The 24,331-nt window shown below is 46.8% G+C and overlaps 2 protein-coding genes across 3 annotated transcripts; one reads left to right on the top strand and one right to left on the bottom strand.

The window, feature by feature from the left end:
- Positions 1-13,342: 13,342 nt before the first annotated feature.
- On the top strand, positions 13,343-23,728 carry LOC125545007 (receptor-like serine/threonine-protein kinase SD1-8). 2 transcript variants are annotated; one of them, XM_048708832.2, is made up of 8 exons: positions 13,343-14,354; positions 14,538-15,093; positions 21,860-21,991; positions 22,072-22,244; positions 22,416-22,626; positions 22,706-22,943; positions 23,029-23,179; positions 23,263-23,728. In XM_048708832.2, exons 1-8 carry the CDS (start codon positions 13,614-13,616, stop codon positions 23,572-23,574), a joined length of 2,514 nt encoding a protein of 837 aa, XP_048564789.1. In that variant the 5' UTR covers positions 13,343-13,613; the 3' UTR covers positions 23,575-23,728. The 2 variants fall into 2 exon arrangements, with proteins under 2 accessions (XP_048564789.1, XP_048564788.1); XM_048708831.2 differs by having other exon boundaries at positions 13,345-14,354; positions 22,703-22,943.
- Positions 15,743-21,853, bottom strand: LOC125545010 (uncharacterized). Its single transcript, XM_048708841.2, has 2 exons — positions 16,275-21,853; positions 15,743-16,148 (listed from the first exon to the last, which is right to left on the bottom strand). The coding sequence occupies exon 1, from the start codon at positions 18,941-18,943 to the stop codon at positions 18,119-18,121; it is 825 nt and encodes a 274-aa protein (XP_048564798.1). The 5' UTR covers positions 18,944-21,853; the 3' UTR covers positions 15,743-16,148; positions 16,275-18,118.
- Positions 23,729-24,331: the final 603 nt, after the last annotated feature.

Below are 24,331 nucleotides of genomic sequence, written 5' to 3'. Positions count from 1 at the left end.
CTTTACCCAGGGGCAGTCTTGAAAGTCGGAAGTTGAGTTTGTGAGGAATCACCAGAAGAACGAGAGACCTCCTGAAAAAGTGAAATCACAATTTAAAAGAGCAAGGAAGTAGATTCATTGATAAAAGCAAAAAATCAAAGGTGAAAGAAACCTCATTTTGGCGTTTCTGAGGAGTTTTTGGTAAGCCCGGGGGGCAGTTCATGGTCGTCACTGGTCCGGGTATGGCGGTGGCTCTCATGTTGTTGTTTTTTCAAAAGAAAATGAGGATCCAAATAATCCAAAGGGTGTGAAAACCTTACTTTCCGGGTTACCAGTCGAGGTTTCTGTCTTGGCAAAGGTTCTGAGTCGGAGGAAATAGTTACCTCTTCTTCTACTGCCTGGCTGGCCCCCGTGTCATCCTGGCAATAGCAGTGTCAATAAGGTTGTTAAAAAGCAGGCCAAGAGAGTCAAGGGCTACCTCCGACTCAGAAACATCATCCAGCTTGGACATATCAAAAGCAGTTCTTTTCTTCTTAGATTTTCGGGTTGTCTTATTGGCGGCTATGGCGGCGGCTCTAGCCTTCTTGGGAGCTTCATGATCATATTTGGCCTTCCAAAAGTCAGATTTGGCCTGTAGGCAAATAACAGGTTAAAAGCCATGCAAGTACTTAACTACTGAAGGAAAAAGGGAGTCAAGGGGATTTACCTCTGGTGCCGGGTTAAGTTTGCAGAAAGGATTCAATCCAACTTCACTACAGTCCTCGTATTTACAGTTTACAAGGGCGGTTGACATTTCAACGATGGCCTCTTCAGTCAGTTGTAGAGAACTATGACGCAGAGGGTCATCTGGTCCTCCGGCATAGTAATACATCAAGTCAGAGCGGCGACTAAGAGGGATGACCCGCCATGCGATCCAATAGTGGATCAAGTCAACTCCAGTTAAGCTGTTTCCCAACAAGGCTTGAACCCTTTTGATGGTTTGGATGAGCTTCTTACGTTCAGCAGCAGTAAGCTTGTCAGGGAGTGAAAACTTAGTGTCAAGACGCTCCGGGCGATAACCCGACATTGGTTTTTCATCAGCTGGCGACGTCTTTTCCAATCCTTGGGATGGCTTGGTAAGACTACTGAGGGAAAGATAGCATCCCGTCAGCGTTGAATCGAAATACCACCAGTTCCAAGCTGGGGCCGTTGGTGTATTCATTCTGGCGGTTCAAATAGAAATACTCTCTGAAGAGTTCAACACTAGGTTCTTCTTGAAGATAAACCTCGCAGAGCACTTGGAAATTGCAGATATTTGATATCGAATTGGGTCCAAGATCTTGTGGATGAAGCTTGAAAAAGTGCAGAACATATCTGAAGAATTTTTAGCCAGGCGGTGAAAACCCCCGGTTCATATGGTCAGTAAAGATGATAATTTCACCATCTTTGGAATGAGGTTGTTCTTCGGCCAGGTCCGGGGCGTGATATGTCTCCAACGTATCTATAATTTTTGATTGCTCCATGCTATATTATTTACTATTTTGGACTATATTGGGATTTATTTTCCACTTTTATATTGTTTTTGGGACTAACCTATTAACCGGAGGCCTAGCCCAGAATTGCTGTTTTTTTTGCCTATTTCAGTGTTTCGAAGAAACGGAATATCAAACGGAGTCCAAACGGAATAAAATCTTCGGGGACATGATTTTCTCACCGAACGTGATCCAGGAGACTTGGACCCTGCTCCAAGGAACAAAAGAGGCGGTCACGAGGGTGGAGGGTGCCCCCCCTAGGGCGCGCCCCCTGCCTCGTGGGCCCCTCGTTGCTCCTCCGACGTACTTCTTCCTCCTATATATACACACGTACCCCCAAACGATCAGAATAGGAGCGAAAAACCTAATTCCACCGCCGCAACTTTCTGTATCCACGAGATCCCATCTTGGGGCCTGTTCCGGAGCTCCGCCGGAAGAGGGCCGTCATCACGGAGGGATTCTACATCATCCTAGCCCCTCCGATGAAGTGTGAGTAGTTTACCTCAGACCTTCGGGTCCATAGTTAGTAGCTAGATGGCTTCTTCTCTCTCTTTGAATCTCAATGCAAAGTTCTCCCCCTCTCTTGTGGAGATCTATTCGATGTAATCTTCTTTTTGCGGTGTGTTTGTTGAGACCGATGAATTGTGGGTTTATGATCAAGTCTATCTATGAATAATATTTGAATCTTCTCTGAATTCTTTTATGTATGATTGGTTATCTTTGCAAGTCTCTTCGAATTATCCGTTTGGTTTGGCCAACTAGATTGGTAGTTCTTGCCATGGGAGAAGTGGTTAGCTTTGGGTTTGATCTTGCGGTGTCCTTACCCAGTGACAGAAGGGGCAACAAGCCACGTATTGTATCGTTGCCATCGAGGATAACAAGATGGGGTTTATTTCATATTGCATGAATTTATCTCTCTACATCATGTCATCTTGCTTAAGGCGTTACTCTGTTTTTAACTTAATACTCTAGATGCATGCTGGATAGCGGTCGATGAGTGGAGTAATAGTAGTAGATGCAGAATCGTTTCGATCTACTTGTCACGGACGTGATGCCTATATACATGATCATGCCTAGATATTCTCATAACTATTCTCAATTATGTCAATTGCTCAATGTAATTTGTTCACCCACCGTAGAATACTTATGCTCTTGAGAGAAGCCACTAGTGAAACCTATGGCCCTCGGGTCTATTCTCATCATATCAATCTCCATCACTTTAATCTTGCTTTGCTTTTTACTTTGCCTTTACTTTTTACTTTGCATCTTTATACCAAAAATACCAAAAATATTATATCTCTCAGATCTCACTCTCGTAAGTGACCGTGAAGGGCTTGACAACCCCTAATCGCGTTGGTTGGGAGTAGCTATCGCTTTGTGTAGGTACGAGGGACTTGAGCGTGGGCTCGTACTGGATTGGTACCTTGGTTCTCAAAAACTGAGGGAAATACTTACGCTACTCTACTGCATCATCCCTTCCTCTTCGGAGAAAACCAACGCAAGCTCAAGATGTAGCAAGAAGGATTTCTGGCGCCGTTGCCGGGGAGTCTATGCAAAAAGTCAACATACCAAGTACCCATCACAATCCCTATCTCTCGCATTACATTATTTGCCATTTGCCTCTCGTTTTCCTCTCCCCCCCAATTCACCCTTGCCGTTTTATTCGCCCTCTCTCTCTATCCTCCCTCTCTATTTGCCTCTTTTTGCCCGTTTGCTTTTTGTTTGCTCGTGTGTTAGTTTGCTTGTTTGTCGCGATGAATCAACCGAGATTTGGTGATCTTCACCTTAAAAGGATAGAGGAGATCGAAACCAATGTTAGGAAGTTTATGGTTTTGCAATTTAAGCATAATAATTTCTTTAGAAACGAGCTTAAGGAACAAAAAAGTTTTATGAGTTATATGAATAAAGAGCTTGATGATACGTCTAAATAATTTGGGGGTATAAGATCCCAAATTGCTCGTCTAGAAAAGATGACTGCTGAAATTTCGGATATGCAAGCCACCTTAGTTAATAAGATGGCTGCTAAACCGGATACCTATGAAAATCAAGATGAAGATCTAAAAGTTATTGATGTGTCCCCGATTAAATCTTTATTTTGCAATATGAATCTTGATGAAACTGAATATGATCTTCCTTTACCTAGAAGGCGTTCTAAAAATTTGGAGTATTTAGATCTTAATGATGAAATTGACGAAAGTGGGATTGAAAGAAATAAAAATCTAGATGTTGCTAAACCCACTATATTGGATTTCAAGGAATTTAATTATGAAAGTTGCTCTTTAATTGATTGTATTTCCTTGTTGCAATCCGTGCTAAATTCTCCACATGCTTATAGTCAAAATAAAGCCTTCACCGAACATATTGTTGATGCCTTGATGCAATCTTATGAAGAAAAACTTGAGTTGAAAGTTTCTATCCCTAGAAAACTCTATGATGAGTGGGAACCAACTACTAAAATTAAAATTAAAGATCATGAGTTTTTATGCTTTGTGTGATTTGGGTGCTAGTGTCTCTACTATTCCCAAGACTTTGTGTGATTTACTAGATTTCCGTAATTTTGATGATTGCTCTCTAAACTTGCATCTTGCGGATTCCACTATTAAGAAACCTATGGGAAGAATTAATGATGTTCTTATTGTTGCAAACAGGAATTATGTGCCCGTAGACTTCATTGTTCTTGATATAGATTGCAATCCTTCTTGCCCTAATATTCTTGGTAGACCTTTCCTTAGAACGGTTGGTGCGATTATTGATATGAAGGAAGGGAATATTAGATTTCAATTTCAATTAAATAAAGGGCATGGAACAATTTCCAAGAAAGAAAATAAAATTACCATATGAAACTATCATGGGAGCTACTTATGGATTGCCTACCAAAGATGGCAATACCTAGATCTATCCTCGCTTTTATGCCTAGCTAGGGGCGTTAAACGATAGCGCTTGTTGGGAGGCAAACCAATTTTATTTTTATTCCTTGTCTTTTTCTCCTGTTTAGTAATAAATAAATTATTTAGCCTCTGTTTTGGTTGTGTTTTTTATGTTTAATTAGTGTTTGTGCCAAGTAGAACCGTTGGGAAGACTTGGGTAAAGTCTTGTTGAACTTGCTGTAAAAAACAGAAACTTTAGCGCTCACGAGAACTGCTGTCATTTTTATTTGAAGAGTGCTATTTAGTTAATTATTTTTGAATATGATTAATAGATAAATTCCTCACGTGCAGCAATTTATTTTAGAATTTTTGGGGTTCCAGATCTTGCGCTAGCTACAGATTACTACAGACTGTTCTGTTTTTGACAGATTCTGTTTTTCGTGTGTTATTTGCTTATTTTGATGAATCTATGGCTAGTAAAATAGTTTATAATCCATAGATAAGTTGGAATACAGTAGGTTTAACACCAATATAAATAAAGAATGAGTTCATTACAGTACCTTGAAGTGGTCTTTTGTTTTCTTTCGCTAACGGAGCTCACGAGTTTTCTATTTTGAGTTTTGTGTTGTGAAGTTTTCAAGTTTTGGGTGAATTCTTTTGATGGATCATGGAACAAGGAGTGGCAAGAGCCTAAGCTTGGGGATGCCCATGGCACCCCCAAGATAATCCAAGGACACTAAGAAGTCAAAGCTTGGGGATGCCCCGGAAGGCATCCCCTCTTTCGTCCACTTCCATCGGTAATTTACTTGGAGCTATATTTTTATTCACCAACGTGATATGTGTTTTCCTTGGAGCATCTTGTATTATTTGTGTCTTTGTGTCTTAGTATGCCACAATCATCCTTGCTGTACACACCTTTTTAGAGAGCCATACATGAATTAAAATTTGATAGAATACTCTATGTGCTTCACTTATATCTTTTGAGCGTAGTAATTTTGCTATATGTGCTTCACTTAGATATTTTAGAGCACGGTGGTGGATTTGTTTTAAAGAAACTATTGATCTCTCATGCTTCACTTAAATTATTTTGAGAGTCTCTTACTATCATGGTAATTTTCTTAATAATAATATGCTTGGTATTCAAGATTTGTGAAACTTTCTTTTGAGTGTGTTGAATACTAAGAAAAGATTGAAGCATGATAATTGTTTTGAGATATGGAGGTGATAATATTAAAGTCATGCTAGTTGAGTAGTTGTGAATTTAAAGAATACTTGTGTTAAGGTTTGTGATTCCCGTAGCATGCACGTATGGTGAACCGTTATGTGATGAAGTCGGAGCATGATTTATTTATTGATTGTCTTCCTTATGAGTGGCGGTCGGGGACGAGCGATGGTCTTTTCCTACCAATCTATACCCCTAGGATCATGCGCGTAATACTTTTCTTTGATAACTTCTAGATTTTTCCAATAAGAATATGGGTTCTTTATGACTAATCTTGAGTCCATGGATTATACGCACTCTCACCCTTCCACCTTTGCTAGCCTCTCTAATACCGCGCACCTTTCGCCGGTATCATACACCTACACCTTCCTCAAAACAGCCACCATACCTACCTATTATGGCATTTCCATAGCCATTCCGAGATATATTGCCATGCAACTTTCCACCATCTAGTTCATCATGACACACTCCATCATTGTCATATTGCATACTTGGTACACCGCCGGATGCATTCACATAGAGTCATATTTTGTTCTAAGTATCGATTTGTAATTGTTGAGTTATAAGAAAAATAAAAGTGTGATGATCATCATTATTAGAGCATTGTCCCAGTGAGGAAAGAATGATGGAGACTATGATTCCCCCATAAGTCGGGATGAGACTCCGGACAAAAAAGAGAGGCCAAAGAAGCCCAAATGAAAAAAGGGGAGGCCATAAAAAAAGAAAAGGCCCAAATAAAAAAATGAGAGAAAAAGAGAGAAGGGACAATGTTACTATCCTTTTAACACACTTGTGATTCAAAGTAGCACCATGATCTTCATAGTAGAGAGTCTCTCATGTTATCACTTTCATATACTAGTGGGAATTTTACATTATAGAACTTGGCTTGTATATTCCAATGATGGTCTTCCTCAAAAATTGCCCTAGGTATTCGTGAGCAAGCAAGTTGGATGCACACCCACTTAGTTTCTTTTTGAGCTTTCATATACTTATAGCTCTAGTGCATCCGTTGCATGGCAATCCCTACTCACTCACATTGATATCTATTGATGGGCATCTCCATAGCCCGTTGATACGCCTAGTTGATGTGATACCATCTTCTCCTTTTTGTCTTCTCCACAACCATCATTTTGTTCCACATATAGTGCTATATCCATGGCTCACGCTCATGTATTGCGTGAAGATTGAAAAAGTTTTGAAAGAGTTAGAGTATGAAACAATTGCTTGGCTTGTCATCGGGGTTGTGCATGATTTAAATACTTTGTGTGGTGAAGATGGAGCATAGCCAGACTATATGATTTTGTAGGGATAACTTTCTTTGGACATGTTATTTTGAGAAGACATAATTGCTTTGTTAGTGTGCTTGAATTATTATTATTTTTATGTTAATATAAACTTTTGTCTTGAATCTTTCTAATCTGAATATTCATACCACAATTAAGAAGATTTGCATTGAAATTATGCCAAGTAGCACTCCGCATCAAAAGTTCTCTTTTTATCATTTACCTACTCGAGGACGAGCATGAATTAAGCTTGGGGATGCCTGATACGTCTCCAACGTATCTATAATTTTTCATTGCTCCATGCTATATTATCTACTGTTTTGGACTATATTGGGCTTTATTTTCCACTTTTATATTATTTTTGGGACTAACCTATTAACCGGAGGCCCAGCCCAGAATTGCTGTTTTTTGCCTATTTCAGTGTTTCGAAGAAACGGAATATCAAACGGAGTCCAAACGGAATAAAATCTTCGGGAACATGATTTTCTCACCGAACGTGATCCAGGAGACTTGGACCCTGCTCCAAGGAACAAAAGAGGCGGTCACGAGGGTGGGGGCGTGCCCCCCTGCCTCGTGGGCCCCTCGTTGCTCCTCCGGCGTACTTCTTCCTCCTATATATACACACGTACCCCCAAACGATCAGAACAGGAGCCAAAAACCTAATTCCACCGCCGCAACTTTCTGTATCCACAAGATCCCATCTTGGGGCCTGTTCCGGAGCTCCGCCGGAAGAGGGCCGTCATCACGGAGGGCTTCTACATCATCCTAGCCCCTCCGATGAAGTGTGAGTAGTTTACCTCAGACCTTCGAGTCCATAGTTAGTAGCTAGATGGCTTCTTCTCTCTCTTTGAATCTCAATACAAAGTTCACCCCCTCTCTTGTGGAGATCTATTCGATGTAATCTTCTTTTTGCGGTGTGTTTGTTGAGACCGATGAATTGTGGGTTTATGATCAAGTCTATCTATGAATAATATTTGAATCTTCTCTGAATTCTTTTATGTATGATTGGTTATCTTTGCAACTCTCTTCGAATTATCCGTTTGGTTTGGCCAACTAGATTGGTAGTTCTTGCCATGGGAGAAGTGGTTAGCTTTGGGTTCGATCTTGCGGTGTCCTTACCCAGTGACAGAAGGGGCAGCAAGGCACGTATTGTATCGTTGCCATCGAGGATAACAAGATGGGGTTTATTTCATATTGCATGAATTTATCTCTCTACATCATGTCATCTTGCTTAAGGTGTTACTCTGTTTTAACTTAATACTCTAGATGCATGCTGGATAGCGGTCGATGAGTGGAGTAATAGTAGTAGATGCGGAATCGTTTCGATCTACTTGTCACGGACATGATGCCTATATACATGATCATGCCTGGATATTCTCATAACTATGCTCAATTCTGTCAATTGCTCAACAATAATTTTTTCACCCACCGTAGAATACTTATGCTCTTGAGAGAAGCCACTAGTGAAACCTATGGCCCCCGGGTCTATTCTCATCATATCAATCTCCATCACTTTAGTCTTGCTTTGCCTTTTACTTTGCCTTTACTTTTTACTTTGCATCCTTATACCAAAAATACCAAAAATATTATATCTACCAGATCTCACTCTCGTAAGTGAACGTGAAGGGCTTGACAACCCCTAATCGCGTTGGTTGCGAGTAGCTATCGCTTTGTGCGGGTACGAGGGACTTGAGCGTGGGCTCCTACTGGATTGATACCTTGGTTCTCAAAAACTGAGGGAAATACTTACGCTACTCTGCTGCATCATCCCTTCCTCTTCGGGGAAAACCAACGCAAGCTCAAGACATAGCAGGGCGTGATATGACATAATGTTCTTCTCTAGTAAATATCCGATGGTGACAAAATCCTTCAAAGTGTCATCAGTGACTGTGGAAGGGACCCGGTTGAAGACTGTTGTCGTCTTTGGCAGCATGATGAAAAAGGACAAGCTAAAAAAGAAAGTAATTTGCCGGTTCAAGTTAATTGGTGGAATCATAGGTTAATGATTGCAATACAGATGAGTAATGGCGGCTTAAGTAAGGGCTAATGATATATGACGGAAAAGTGAGCCGGCATGATAAGCCGCCATGACTAAAGGTATTCAAAAGTTGCCAGCAACAAAAAAATGGCTAAGTACTGAGATAAACAAGTTTCAAAGGCTGTTGTTATTATCTTGGATCAAGATTGTTCAAAAACGGAAAATGAATATAGAGCTAAAAAACAGTACAGAGGAGTTCATCGGTTCTAAGTAGGCCTTTGTACAAGAAAAGGGGATCTACTAGCATCTAAAATGGATGCGAAACAGCTACCGCATGAGTTCCATAGTTCTTTTAGATCAAAAGAGGATGTTGTGGAGAAACTACGAAGAATCTTGATGAACAGCGAAGAACACAAAAGAACTTGCAAACCCTAATGCGGATCTAAGGTGCGGAGAAGTAAAAACTTACGGACGCAGTTCTACTACGGAGGATCGCCGCCGTTCTCGGGACAAGCTCAGGTTGATGCAGCGCCCAAGGTTGAGGACGAGGTGAGCGTTACGGCGGCGACGGAGTTTGAGCGACAGAGGGGTTGCGAGAGAAGGAAAAAGAAGAATGAGGAAGATCAGCCGTGCCTATTTATAAGGAGATAGGTGAACAGGCAGGCGCAAAAAACGAGGAAGGCTAAAATGATGATTATCCAGCTAATTAAATGCCTCGATTTTTGGAAGGCATTTAAGATAAGGATCCATTAAGATGACGTCGTGGTGGGTTTCCAAATTTTCTGAAGATGACGGCATGGCGGATTACAAGGCTTTTACAAGCGGTGGAAGATGGATTTCTTCTAAGTGTTGAAGATTGACATGAACAAAGTTCAAATCAACCTAGGGCCTAATGTTGGGGATATGACTACCAGATATGACCGGCCCAGGAGGGGCTTGGTCAACCACAATGGCGGGTTACTTAAGTGAAGCCCGAAGAGTATACAAGGTGACAGTTTATGATAAGGCTTATAATAGGCCCAAGCCCAGAGGTGACTTAAGGCCCGTAAGTATAAACCGCCATGTATGAATAAGACTTGTAAAGTAAGGCATGTAGAGATATCACCGAGCCGGACACGTTGTATGAGCCGGCCAGGACTCTGTAGGCCGCAGGGCGTCAACTCGCGTATATAAGGGGATGACCCGACGACGGCTTAGGGCAGGAAACAACAAATCGAGAACCAAGCTAGCGTATTTTGCTCCTTGGTCATCGAAACCTAGCAATATCACATCAACTGGACTAGGCTTTACCTTCACCGCAAGGGGCCGAACCAGTATAAACCTCGCGTGTCCTTTGTCCCGATTAACCCCTTTAAACTTCCTAGTTGCGATGGGTCCACGACTAAGTCCTTCCACTAGGACATCTGCCGTGACAATTTCACGACAGTGGGCGTGTGGAGATGTGTCATCGGCAGATCTGTTCTTGGTGGATTTGCTTGGATTTGGTCATAGTTCGTCTACGCTTGTGCGTCTTCAAGTTGGATCTTTTCGATCTACGCTACTCTTCAATGGCGGCGGTTGCTGTTCTGCTACGCTGGTCATATGGGGCCTTAACATGACGACTTCCGGACTGTCTACTGCGACAAGTTTGTCCTAGCTCCGGCAAGGGAGGGACGATGACGGCGGCGCGCCTTTGGCTTGCTTCGTGCTTGTAGTCGTCGTTAGATGATCTACAGATCTAGAAGTAATTTTTATTTCTTCTGGTGCTCGTTCTACCGCCATGATTGAAGATGAATATATCAGAAATTTTCTGGCAAAAAAGAACTAATATAAAATTGTTAGTAATATTACTAACATAAGATTGTTTAGTTCATTATCACTATTTAGTGATCTAAATCACTATCACTACTTAGTGATCTAAATGATCTTATATTAGTTTACAGGAACTACATGATTTGAAAAGCAAATTTAATGGGCTGACTCTGGGTAAACCTTGTGCGCAAGGCCCGGCTCTTCTTGTAAATGTTTTGCTGCATTCTACAAAACTATGATAAACCTTGGCATGTTCTTGGAAAAAAGTACATGATGAACATGACAATTAAGAAGGGTTTTGTTTGAAAGGCACACAACATACTAAATAGAGCTAAAATCGCAAAAGAAGATAGGGCTAAATCAATACATGACAGCCCTATTCAAAAAATGCCTGACGGTTGAGCCAAGTATAATTTGGCGTTGTGGCCGGACAAACTCAAATAAGGACCAGGGGTTGAGCTTTCACGTTCAGAGAAAAAAATTAAGGCATCTCAGTAATAGAACATCCATATATTTGAACTGAACGGTCCAGACACTTTTAGATCTTCAACATGGGCAATCAAAATAGATTGGACATGTCCAAGCGTTTGAAATCTCGTAGCCTGCCCTAAATGCCAGGAGCTCTTGGACATCCAGTTGTTTGCCATGTCAGACTCCGAACGTTGGACTACCCAAAAACCCTCTACGGTGGCCACCCTAGAACCCTCCGCGCATTCACTCTGTCCTGGCCGGCCATCGCCTACACAAATTGGCGGCGACGCGAAGACCGAAAAGCCTACTTTGGCTTTAAAGTTGACCAGTCTCCTCCTCCGCAAACCCTATCAGCGCGATCCTCCTACTCGCCCACACCTCCATCTACAGCCGCACAACACTATACCTCGGGTCGCTTTGATGGGAAAGAAGACGACACCGAGAAGACCTGAACGCCATGGCTGCTCGGAGGTCAGGATCCAGTTCTCATCGTCACCCCTAGTCGTCGGGCCCGTCATCCTCAACCGCTCCATCCACCGTGAAGGCGAAGCCGTTCTCCTCAGACGACGTGGTAGAAGCCGCCCTTGCTCGTTGTGTCGGCGGATGACGAGTTCGTTGTGCAGATGGAAGAGGCCCTACACCGGTCATTGATCGATCCGGGGCTGGCGTCATCATCACCGTCACGGAACCGCGACGTCCAAATCGGACGACACCGCGTGAAGGAGGAGCCATTCTCCTGCCGTGTAACCGTCGCGTCCAAACCATACGTCGCGTGAAGGAGGAGGAGGAGTCTCCGATGCAGCCGGGCAGCAATGGCGTCTGGTCCTCCCCGCCACTAAGAAGGAGGAGTCGTCCTCCCTGGCGTTGTCCGAGGTGCCCCCGCGCCTCAATTATTACCTCAAAGGCATCGGCGCCTACAACGCATCATCACCAAAGTGCAAAGTAGAGGTATAGACGTGCCACCCAGAGCGGCGCAAGGCGGCATTTGCCAAGACCCGAGTGGTGTTCTCCATGGTGTCGGCCTATGTGCTTGCATACTCGAACTCGCGGAGGCTTGGGCCCTTGAACTGTCCTAGACCACCGTCGAGTCGGACGGCTGCCGCTGGCGCCCGGTCGACATACAACTCCCTCCAAAGTGCATGTGTATTTTGGTGGCCTGGCAGGGATGTCGTGACGCCTGGCGGGTCTTTCGCCAGTGGCACAAAAATGAAGACGATGGCACCTGGCCTAGTTTTAGTTTGGTTTAGTTTAAGTTTAGGTTAAATTTGTTAAATATCATCAGTTTACATGTAATATATGGAACTTGCTTCAAGTTTCGTCTATGTTTTGTGTTTGATCCATTTCAAATGGACCGGAAATTTGATGGCTCCGGTTAGATGTCCTCTACCCCACCGAATGTCCGCGGAAACGTTCGTGTCCGTGAACATTTGGTGATGTCCATTTAATGATCCCTTTCTTGACAAATGATGAACTTTATTAGCTCAAAATGAAGCATCAAGGGGATACAAACATGCTGAGCAACATACCCGGTCTCTACATAACTAGTATGCTCACAGCCAACCCCAACACACACACATAAAAATTACACCAGCAACTAGCAAAGTCAAACAAGACCAAAGTTATGCATGATGAAAAAAAGAACTCTTAAGCGATAGAAACAATGATCAACAATCTACAACAACAACCATATCCACACCTACAACCACTTGACAACATTGGTACGCCGAAAAGGATTTCCAACAACAACGCCTTAAGGAAGGGAACGGACGTATAAGCGCCGCCGTCGCCGGATCCAGCCATCAAAGGCTAGATCATTGGTTTTCACCCTGAAGAACAAGTCCGAGCAATGCCTTCAACAAGGTAACAACACAATAAGCATCACTATTGCTAGATATAACCAATAGAGTCAGACCTCGGGTTTTCACCCGGAGCTTGAGACTGATACTATCTATGTGTAGGTTTACTGGTCCCTTCGTATTTTGTGCCTAACTTTGACAGTAGATTTGACTAACAATTTTTTTTGAAGCACATTGACTAACACATTATAAGTTGCATGTCACAAGACTTGTATTGTTGGATTCATATTTAAGGTTTCCAATGATACTATTTTTAGGGTATAGAATTATTTTTTAATACTTAAATCAAAGATCAAATTTTGACAAGAAGTGATGTATGTGTCTAACCGGAGACATGAGCCACAAAAGACAGAAACAAACTCTCCCGGCCGACTCCCTGTCTCGAGTCCTTATTTTCGTATTACTCAATGAGCTCTTTTACCCAATCTGTACTGAACTCCGTTGCAGAAATCGGAGATTCTGGAGCTCCAGCGTTCTCTACTAAAAGGAAGAGTTCCTGTCCAGGTTCGCAGTGAGCAGCCACTCTGCACTCCACGACGACATGCAGCAATCCTCCACCAACGCCCTATCCTGCAGCTACCGTCCCGAACGCCAGCGCGCGTGAGCGTGACACAATCCACAGTGTCGTGGTGGCACCGCTCCTTCAGATCGAGCCATGGCGTCGTTTGCTTGTTACCTCGTCCTCCCCCTGCTACTCGCGTCCACGGCATGCCATGCCAGGGACGCCGTCACGCCGGGCCGCCCGCTCGCCGCGAACCAGACGCTGCTCTCGGCCCCCGACGGCAAGTTCGTGCTCGGCTTCTTCACCCCGCCGGGCGCCAACAGCACCTACGTCGGCGTCTGGTACGGCAAGGTCTCCGTCCGCACGGTGGTCTGGGTCGCCAACCGCGAGCGCCCCATCCCCGGCGGCGTCGCGGACAACCACGGCGCCACGCTCTCCGTGTCCGCCACCGGCACGCTCGCCATTGCCACGGCCAACTCGACCGTGGTGTGGTCGGTCAAGCCGGCGGCCGCGCTGGCGAGCCCCGCGGCGCGGATCCTGGACAGCGGCAACCTGGTGCTCGCGGGCGCGGGCGGCGGCGTGGCGTGGGAGGGGTTCGACTACCCGACCGACACGCTGCTCCCGGACATGAAGCTGGGGGTCGACCTCGTGAAGGGGCGGAACCGGACGCTGACGGCGTGGAAGAGCCCGTCGGACCCCTCGCCGGGCCCCGTGGTCATGGCGATGGTCACGTCCGGCGACCCCCAGGTGTTCATCTGGAACGGCGACGACCTGGTCTGGCGCTCCGGCCCCTGGGACGGCGTCCAGTTCACCGGCGTGCCGGACACCGTCACCTACTCCGACTTCACCTTCAGCTTCATCAACAACGCCCAGGAGGTCACGTACAGCTTCCACGTAAGAAACTCATCGCTCATGCACGCACGCACACGTACTCCCTCTGTTCTGAATTTTGTCGTAGGTATGAATGTATGTAGATATATTTTAGTTTTAGATACATTCATTTCTACGACGAGTAATTTGAAACAGAGGGAGTAGTACACTTCTCACGGCTCACCTGACGGCTCGGTAATCATCAAGGTGCACAACGAGTCGATCATATCGAGGCTGGGGCTGAACACCACGGGGAACAACGGGGTGCTGCAGCGGTCGACGTGGGTGGAGGCGGCCGGGACGTGGAATCTCTACTGGTACGCGCCCAAGGACCAGTGCGACGCCGTGTCGCCGTGCGGGCCCAACGGCGTGTGCGACACCAACAACATGCCCGTCTGCTCCTGCCTGCGCGGCTTCGTGCCCAGGTCGCCGGCGGCGTGGGCGCTGCGGGACGGCCGGGACGGCTGCGTGCGGGCGACGCCGCTCGACTGCCGGAACGGCACCGACGGGTTCGTCACGCTGAGGCACGCCAAGGTGCCGGACACGGTGCGGAGCCTCGTGGACATGAGCCTCAGCCTGGAGCAGTGCCGGCAGGCGTGCCTCCGGAACTGCTCCTGCGCCGCCTACGCCAGCGGCAACGTCAGCGCCGACCGCCGCGCCGACGGCTCCGGCTGCGTCATGTGGAGCGCCGGGCTCACCGACCTGCGCGTCTACCCGGACTTCGGCCAGGAACTCTTCGTCCGACTCGCCGCCGCCGATCTCGGTACGCATACTCTGCATTCTACTACAATACATACGCCGCGTTCCTCCATATACGTACGTATCTTGTATTCTAACTTATAGTAGTATTCCAAAAAGAAAAACATTCGTACGTACGTGCGTACGGGTTAGAGCACATTTCACCACATTCGCATTACATAGTGTTCGCTCAAAACAAAACATTGTGTTGGTATCTAAAAAATGACCTCAGTATATTTCCAGCGGTATGTATGTGCCCAATTATTGCATATCTAAGTGGCTCAATCAAACTAAAAAAACAAAGAAAATGCTTGCACGAATCTTAGTGTAGAATCAATGACATAGTACTTAAATATGCAATACTTAAAGCATATCTAGATATGCTTTTGAATAACTGTATTTTCGATACCAACACTATGACCTTAGTATATAAAAAAATAGTTTTGCTAAAGCACATAAAATATTGTACATTTGGGTCCTATGTTATTGATTTTACATGAAAATTCGTGTGGGTATATTTTTTATTTTTCTTTATTTATATATTTTATTGAGTTACTTAGATGTACATGGCACATCTAAATGTGTCAGCCCCATAAAATGTATATTTGACATATTATAGTGTTGCCTAAAAAAATACTTCAACCATCAAATAGAAGCATCTTTTATCACAAATATACAAGGATTGCATATTTTCATTGATAGGTAAGAGAGAACAATCATACAGATAAGAAGGGAGGCACCACACTCAGTTGGGCTCAGCAGAACAAGGGGTGCTGAGCCCTCTAACACACATCAAACTAAACACGCCTAGCCCATCTCATAGGACACATAACACAAAAGACCACACCACAACCAAAGCCGGGCCAACCGGAAGCACGACCAAACCATGAGGCCAAACTGGATCAACGTACCCTGCACCCAAGCGCCAAGTAATTGCAAGTGGTCAGCAGAAACTAGTCGGGCCCAACGAAGGCGTTGTCCAAGAGTCGCCACCAACGGAGTACATTGCGCCTCAAAGGCTCATGTCACGGCAGCGAGTTCACCAAAAGGATTCGAGGTGCCACGGCGGCGCCACAAGACCTGCCCCAGTGTATTGCACAGAGACCAAAAAAGGGACTGATTATTTATAAGTAGCCTAAAAATAGGTATGGGGCAAGTCGATTTTTGAGCAATCTCGGATCGAAATCAAACAGCTGATCTTCTTACCTCAACCTCCCGACCGCACCTATTTCGGTCCGCCTAATCCAGCGTCGGCTGGGACGCCTGTTGCTACCATGTGCGCCTCGTGACCTCCCCCACCGTCGTGCTGCCGCATTCCCCAGCCACCCCTTTGAACCTCCCCGGACACCAGATTTCTCCAGCGAGCCCATACACCCATCTGAACCAGTCAACCCTCGAGCCCCCTATATGTGCTTCGGGTTGCTCCTGTCCAAGGCCTCCTCGACATCACCGCACCTCGCCACGGGGGCGCCATCTTCGGCCTTAGGGCTGCGCGTCGTCTTCTTCCCGACCCCACTTACCCGAGTTGCAAATTCAAGCAATTTACATATGGCTGTTGCGAAAAAACAAATGGGGCTCCGCTCGTTTTCTGTTAGGGGATCATGTTAGATGGCGAGAGCCACTGTTGCATTTTGTACTGTAGCGCGTCCTTTCCCTTGCATTTCTCTCTATCATGAGCCCGATCTTACGAGAAAAAAGGAAAGAAAAAGGCGGTGCTTAAGTTGGACAGGGACCAGACCACAGCCAGCCATCGCTCCATGAATTGGTCCCGAGAGCTTTTAATCCCGAAAGCAGGGCCATTCATGCATCCGAAAAAGGCGCAGCGCAAGCTTTGATCTGCACAGCGCGGCAAAAAGCTCAATTATGCGAGCTAGTAGTAGTACGGTGGAACAGGCGCCGCCACCGAAACGAGAGGCTCCACGACTCCAACCGTGCATCTCACCTGACCCAAGGTCCGAAATTTCTAGTGGAACGTACGCACCCTCGTTACACTTTTGTTTCACTAAGCTTCGGGCATACTCCTACGTAGCATATGCTCGGTAGTCGACACGTTGATCCATTTCTGTTCGGTCAGAGGCATCGCGTGTGAATGCTTGCATGCCATTGGCAAGCAGATTGGTGGCGATCGCTCTCGCAAAGGCATCTACTGCGCCCTCGCAAATCGCTCCGAATTTGCCCGATTGGGACGGCAAACCGATGGGGAATTGGAATTGGGGATTCGGCCACTCAGCTTGTTCTGACTTCCGTGACATGGCGACGTCGGTCGATCGGCTTCTCGGATCAGGAGCGCGTCAAGGTCGGCCGGCTGCGGCGGGAATCACACCTGGTCTGTGAGGTCTCCGTCGAGCCTCAACGTGTATCTCCCCCCCACGCTCAATGCTTTGATACTACGTTCTCTGTCTGATGCCACGATCGAAAGGACGAAGAAGACGGGCAGCATGCGATGCGACGGGGTTTCCTCTTTTTCCCAAGGGAATCAAATGCTCTTTCGTGATGTGGCCCGGGGTGAGTCCGGCTGATTTGGACGTGTGGTACTACCACACTACACTACACTAGGGAAGGACCAATGTTGCATGCATGGCCTTTGTAGGCCACGAGAGGCACGTGGAACGTGGCTAGAATCGTACCACCAGTTGGTAGGTCTTTTTCTTTTTTTGAGGGAGTTGGTGGGTGAAATTTCGCTAATGAGGATAAAGCTCTAGTGATAAGATGCTCCTTGCCAACTGAAAGATGGACAGGGTTATGCAGTCTTCCTCCGTAAGAAAAGCTATGCAGCCTCCACTCTCTACTGCTTCGTGCTTATAAACCTTAGAGCATCGTCAACCGTTGGCCCCTCCGAGAGCGATTTTACGTGTCCCCTGGAGGCGAGCCGCGCTTAAATCGGCGCGGGGGCGAGCGGGTTCCCAGCCGCTCGCCCCAGGGTCACCCCGGACGCGTTTTTTATTTTTTTTTAAAAGCTGAATTCGGCGAAGTTCGGCTAAAATTCGGCAAACTTAATATTCATATTAAACATGTTCGGCGTTTTACATAAATTATTAAAAAAAACTAATCTATGGGGCGAAGAACTCGATCAGCGCGACGAAGTCGCCGATGTCGTCATCGTCGTCGGCGGCCTTCTCCTTCTTGATGGCGCGGCCGCCCCTGCTGGACCCCTGTCCGGCGTCTCCATGGTGGACAGGCGGTGGCGGCGCGTCATCATCGTCGTCGCTGTCCTCGAGGACGACGATACCTCCCTCGTCACAGCCACGGGGACGAGCTTCGAACCGCGCGAGGGCGGCGCACTGGCGCTCCTTCTCCGCCTGCAGCCAGTCGTCGCGCGCCCATTTGAGGGCTGCCTCGTTGTCGAGCGCCTCCTCCTTCACGCCGCCGGCGAGCCGGGGCTCCGTCTTCACGACGGGGAGCCCTGGCTCTGTCTTCGGCTTGACGAGTCGGGGAGGGGCCGAGGACGAGGCGCGGCCGCCGCCTTCGTTGATGATGATGCCGGCCGGGCGGGTGCGCCGGCCGAGCGGGGTCTCCGCTGCGGGCTCGGCCTTGACGCCGAACACCGCAGGAGAACCAGAGGAGTGGGACGAGGAGTGGGAGGAGGAACGGGACGAGGATGACGAGCCGGAGACGAACCTCCTTGGCATCCATTGCACGGCGGGGCACCGGAGCGGCGGCCGGCCCTCGAGGGTATGTGAGCGGCGGGTTGTTGCCGCCCTCGAGGTGCGCGAGAACCTCGCGGAGCATCCGGCCGGGGACGGACCACCACAGTCATTGCCCCTCGCTATTCCACCGGCCGCCCGCCACCACCGGTGCCCCGTTGGAGGAGGCGAGGCGTTGCTCCTGACGGTGCTGGAAGTACGCCGCCCACGTCTCGTGGTTGTCGCTGGCATACTGTGGGGAGGCGCGCTGCTCCTCGGTCAGCGACGACCGAACGCGGTCGACCTCGCCGGCGAAGTGATCGGGGCGCGCGACGACGTCCGGCAGGGGGGATGGGGACGCCTCCGGCGCTGAGCCTCCATCCTGTTGGCCCAGCGCGCATGTCTGGAGGCGCCGGAATGTTCGCCTTGAATAGCAGGTACGCCTCCCACGTCTGCAGCGAGCGGCGGCGAAGCCGTTGGCCGCCGCTCCGTCGCCGGGGAACCGCTCGCACATTGTCGTGGATGGGCTGGGAGAGAGGAGAGATTCGTCGGCGGCGGAGAGAGAGACAGAGAGGTTCGGCGGCGCTAGAGAGAGACAGGGAGCACGGCGTCTGTGGTCAACGGCGGGGGTGGGGTGATGCTTTTTATAGCCGCCGGGGAGGCGTGAGTACGCGGGGCGGGGAGTGAGGCGGCGTCGCGCCGTCCGTGAAGAGCCGCCCCGTAAGGAATCAATGGAAGGCTGACCGGCAGTAGCTTTGGCATTGATTTCCCGCGGAAAACCGAGGCGTTCGTGGGACGACGAGGCGAGTGTCGCTGACTCGGCGGGCCCGCGGCTCTTTTGCGCCAAAACCATTTCGCCCGGCGCCCCCGATCGCCCCCAGCGCGTCGGGTTCGGCTTGGGTTCGCCAACGTCAATTTCGGTCCGAATCGGCGAAAATTAGACTTCTGGAAACGTGACTGAGCCGATTTTTATACGCTGACGCCAAAAAATCGACTAAGAAAAGTGTCTTGGAGGCTTGGCTGAAGATGCTCTTAGCATGAAGCCCGTGCAGCGTGCCATGGATTTGGTTGGCAGTCATGAGGCAACAATGCTAGGAATTAGTTAAACGCTTGCTCTTATGGTAGAAACTTGAGCCGCCCTCCCGAATGAGGCCAAACCCACGACGTCGGCAGTAACGCAGCCTCTGCGGAGCGGACCAACATGCCATGGGTTTTGGACCTTTTGATGCTCCACGACGTCGACGTCGGCAGTGGGCAGTTTTGGACTTTTGATGCTCTTCACAAATGTACATCAAAAGGAATAAATACCATCTGCTAGATAGTACTTCTTTGTATACTCATATCCATTCATCATGAAGTTGCAAGTTGGAGCATCGTCACTAGCAAGTCCAGCAAAGAAAATGAGACCGTTGCAACACATTGATATCACTGAAAGTACCCGCCATACAAAGAAAACAATGCCAAATACATAAATTCTCGGATGCTACGGCCTCTAGCACAATTGTTGCATCACGAGACTTGCCACAATACTGCCCGTGCCATGCCTTCGGGCAGTTTTTCCGAGTCCAATGCATGCAATCAACGCTTTCTAGCATGCCGGGCCAACCTTGCTTCTCATTTGCTGCCATCAACTTTATTGTGTCTTCCTCGTTGGGTTCACGAAGATAGACAAGACCACAAGACTCGAATCATCACTTTGACAAAACCTACGCACTGACTCAATTATAGTATCGGCATAGTCAGCCGGAATATCATATGCAATCACACGCATAGCTACGGAGATTTTTTTGATAGGCACTAAAACCCAACAAGCCCGCGACGTTTCTCCTTTGAGTAAAAAACCGGCAATTGGCTTCGCAAGCTTTTTTACGAAGAGTGATCAGCGCAATTGATACATTCTCCGAGAGAGGTGCGGCGAATAGGTTGGATTGTCCGTGAAGTAGTCTTGCATCAACATCATATTCCCGAGATGGCGGTTGCGAGGGATGCAAAGACGGCCGACGGCCGTCTCTTGCGGTTTCGATCCTCCACCTCCTTCACGGCTACGACCGCCACAACCATCTGCTGACGATGGCGCTCGAGTATCGATTCGACGTCTGAGTCGTCGGACGAGCACGAATCCTCGAGCAAAAGTTGCTCGCACGGCTCAAATCCATCTACAAAAAAAAACGCATAGACACTCGCATCAACGAAACTTCTGCGACCGAGCTACAAGGGAAAGAAAAGAGGCTCACCGGGGCGGCATCGACCGATGGCGGCTCGGCGAATCCGGGGCGGGGGCCGACCGGTGGCGGCTCAGTGAATTCGTGGTGGGCAGTGGCTCGTGGCGGTCGATCCAGGGCGGCGGCGACATCGCAGTGGCTTGGCTCGTCGGATCCGGGGCGGGCGCCGGGCGGCTACGGGGAGCGCACGCGCCGAAATGTCCTACTAACCGCTTTCACGGGATACAGGGCACCGACTGGGCGAGGAGTTAGGGGAAGGGGGGCTTTGTTTTCGCGGATCAAGGGAGGATTTTACCGCGCCCATCAAAAAAAATTACGGGTCAAACGCTTTTATGGTTTTTATTCGGGACATTTTTTTCGTCGAAAACCGTAAACTGATGGTTATTTTGTGAGTCAGGATGTTTTAAGGGATCTGCTAGAGATGCTCATAACATGGCAGCCACAGCAAATCTGCTGGAAACCAAATCACCATCACCATAGGCAGGCGTCCGACACCCAGCTTCCGTGAGAAGGTTATTAATCAGCCAAAACGTGGTCGCCGCAGCAGCGTCTTTTTGGTAGGACGGGGCCTCCACAGCCACAAACCACAAAACGTGGTCGGGTTGGTCGCTCAGCACCACTCGGCACATGCAGAGCTACAAAGCGTTTTAGGATTCAATAATTGCAGTAGTAAAAGCCAGACAACCAAATCTGCCAAAGCAGCAGCAGCCCGGGCCCGGTCAGGCATCACTTTGCTTTATTCATTTGCAACTGCAAGCTGGTCCGATGTGTAGCGCCAGAGCTCTTGGGGGCATCTGAAGCTCGCACTCAGGCCTCGGCTGCTGAAGCAGAGCAAAGAGCATGTGACATCTTGGGATGCTCATAAAAGCATCTGTTCCTCTAGAACTCCAGATGAATGTGCAGGCATATGCATCCTCAAACTAACCGTTCATGGTTTATCACACAGGTATAACAAGTAAATCCAAGAAGAAACACGTAATAATCGCAGTCGTCGCCTGCGTCTCCGCGCTGGCATTCCTTTTAGCAATCGCTGGTGTTTTCTTCTGGACAAGAGGGAAGAAGAAAGCAAGAAAAACAGGTAGCATCCAGATCCACTAGACTTCCAACTGAACTAATACATGACGTTTCTGAATGTTATTCTGATTCTTATGTCTCCAGGATCTAGTAAATGGAGCGGCGGTTCACGCAGCACTCCCCGCCAGTATGATGGAAGTAGTCACAATGATGACTTGGAACTGCCGATATTTGATCTGGGGACAATTGCAGCTGCCACCGATGGTTTCTCCATCGATAATAAGCTCGGCGAGGGTGGCTTTGGACCAGTATACAAGGTTAGCATTCTATATGGCATATCTACACAATGCATATTGATGAAACAATAAGCAACATCAAGAACACTAATTAATCGAAAGGAACAACATAATCATTTTAAATCAACAAACTACGGCAATTTGAAAACTCTGATCTGCTAAAGTTTGAAAGCATCTCTTTCAAAATTACAGGGTAAGCTCGAGGATGGACAGGAAATAGCTGTTAAGACACTTTCAAAAACATCCGTACAGGGTCTCGATGAGTTCAAGAATGAGGTTATGTTAATAGCTAAACTCCAGCACCGGAACCTTGTCCGGCTTCTTGGCTATAGCATTAGTGGACAAGAAAGGCTACTTATCTATGAATACATGGAAAATAAGAGCCTTGACTACTTCCTATTTGGTAACCTCTCAACCTTTCACTTTCTGACCTCAAATATTGTCTGACAAAATTACCAACATGTGTTTGCATATGTCAGCAGAAAAGTCCAACAGTATCCAACTTGATTGGCAAGTGCGATACTCTATCATAGAAGGCATTGCTCGAGGATTACTGTATCTCCACCAGGACTCAAGATACAGAATCATCCATAGAGACATGAAGGCAAGTAATGTTCTTCTAGACAAGGAGATGATTCCCAAAATTTCTGACTTCGGGATGGCAAGAATGTTTGGCAGTGAAGAGACAGAAATAAATACGTGTAAAGTCGTTGGCACATAGTAAGTATGATAACAGGGAAAACAAATATTTGATTATACAAATGAGTTTCCCAATATTAATCATATTGACGTGGCTATTCTGTAGTGGCTACATGGCTCCAGAGTATGCAATGGATGGAGTCTTCTCAGTCAAATCAGATGTATTTAGTTTCGGCGTATTACTGCTGGAAATAATAAGTGGTAGAAGAAACAGAGGGGTGTACTCCTACTCAAATCACCTAAATCTTCTAGGACATGTAAGAACATAGTCATCCATACATAGAAGTTGTGTTTCTCAGTTAAATTTCAAGATAACTTCGTCAGGTTTTTCATTCTGCAGGCATGGAGCTTATGGAACGAAGGGAAAGGCGTAGAATTAGCAGATGAAACCATGAATGGCTCGTTCAACTCAGATCAAGTACTCAAATGCACCAGAGTGGGGCTCCTGTGTGTGCAAGAGAACCCAGATGATCGTCCATTGATGTCTCAAGTGCTTATGATGTTAGCTGCTACAGATATTGCCACATTGCCAACTCCTAAGCAGCCTGGTTTTGCAGCTAAAAGAATTCAAATGGAAACAGAGACGTCATCAAGCAAACCAGACAGCAGCATATTCGGCAGTGCGACTGTTACCATAATTGAAGGTCGATAGGAAGCTAAGCTGCTTATTGAACTTACCAGGGGTTCTATATTATAGAATGAGGATTAGTACATTACTATTTTCTTATCGATTGTGCATCTGGGCAAAAGGGACTAATGTTGTTTTGAATAATATCACATACTAGAATGAAGATTGCTTCAGCTCAGCAGTCATTTTAAACTGTGGTGGTCATTGTTGACAAGTAACAACAGAAAGTAGGAAAGTTCTGTTATCTGGTATTATTTTGAAGTCACAAATCAGAATGAAGATTATGTCCGCACAGCAGTTATTTTAAATTGTAGTGATCATCAATGAAATGAAAGTAACAGAAAATAAAAAGGTTCTGCTACAAGGCAATATATTTCAAAGCACCTCACACCATTAATATTCCATGTCCTGAAGGTTTCAAACTCTTAATTCCTAAGGATATTTTTCTTATCTTTACTTTATTTTTAAAATAGAAGAGACGAGGGTTTTTTCTAGCCATCAGCATATTGTTCCAGCTCGGTGGGAACCCAATTATTTTCCTCAGGATCTCTTGAATGAAATTAGGGAACAAAGTAAGTATATTAGATGGATTTAAATAGAATTTCTAGTATCTCCTATTCTAATTTCGCAAACAAATCACAACTAAAGCAAAATCAGGCACCAGCACCTGTGCAATGTCGGATTAATAGTCCTTGCAGTATATCAAGTTCTGACACAAAATTGAGCACTCAAATAACTTTGAACAGTACTTAAGTATTTGTACTTGGAAATCATAATCGTA

The sequence above is a fragment of the Triticum urartu genome, chromosome 3A, assembly GCF_056163025.1.
Source record: "Triticum urartu cultivar PI428250 chromosome 3A, HENAU_Tu73, whole genome shotgun sequence".
NCBI classification, from domain to species: domain Eukaryota; kingdom Viridiplantae; phylum Streptophyta; class Magnoliopsida; order Poales; family Poaceae; genus Triticum; species Triticum urartu.
This window is presented reverse-complemented; position numbering and strand designations above follow the sequence as displayed.

Bases quoted from the DNA above. Each gene is read 5' to 3' on its own strand.
- LOC125545007 (XM_048708831.2), top strand. From the start codon at position 13,614: ATGGCGTCGTTTGCTTGTTACCTCGTCCTCCCCCTGCTACTCGCGTCC. The intron at 21,992-22,071 runs GTAGCATCCAGA...TTATGTCTCCAG, and splicing joins GAAGAAAGCAAGAAAAACAG to GATCTAGTAAATGGAGCGGC. The intron at 22,245-22,415 runs GTTAGCATTCTA...TCAAAATTACAG, and splicing joins GCTTTGGACCAGTATACAAG to GGTAAGCTCGAGGATGGACA.
- LOC125545010 (XM_048708841.2), bottom strand. From the start codon at position 18,943: ATGCCAGCGACAACCACGAGACGTGGGCGGCGTACTTCCAGCACCGTC.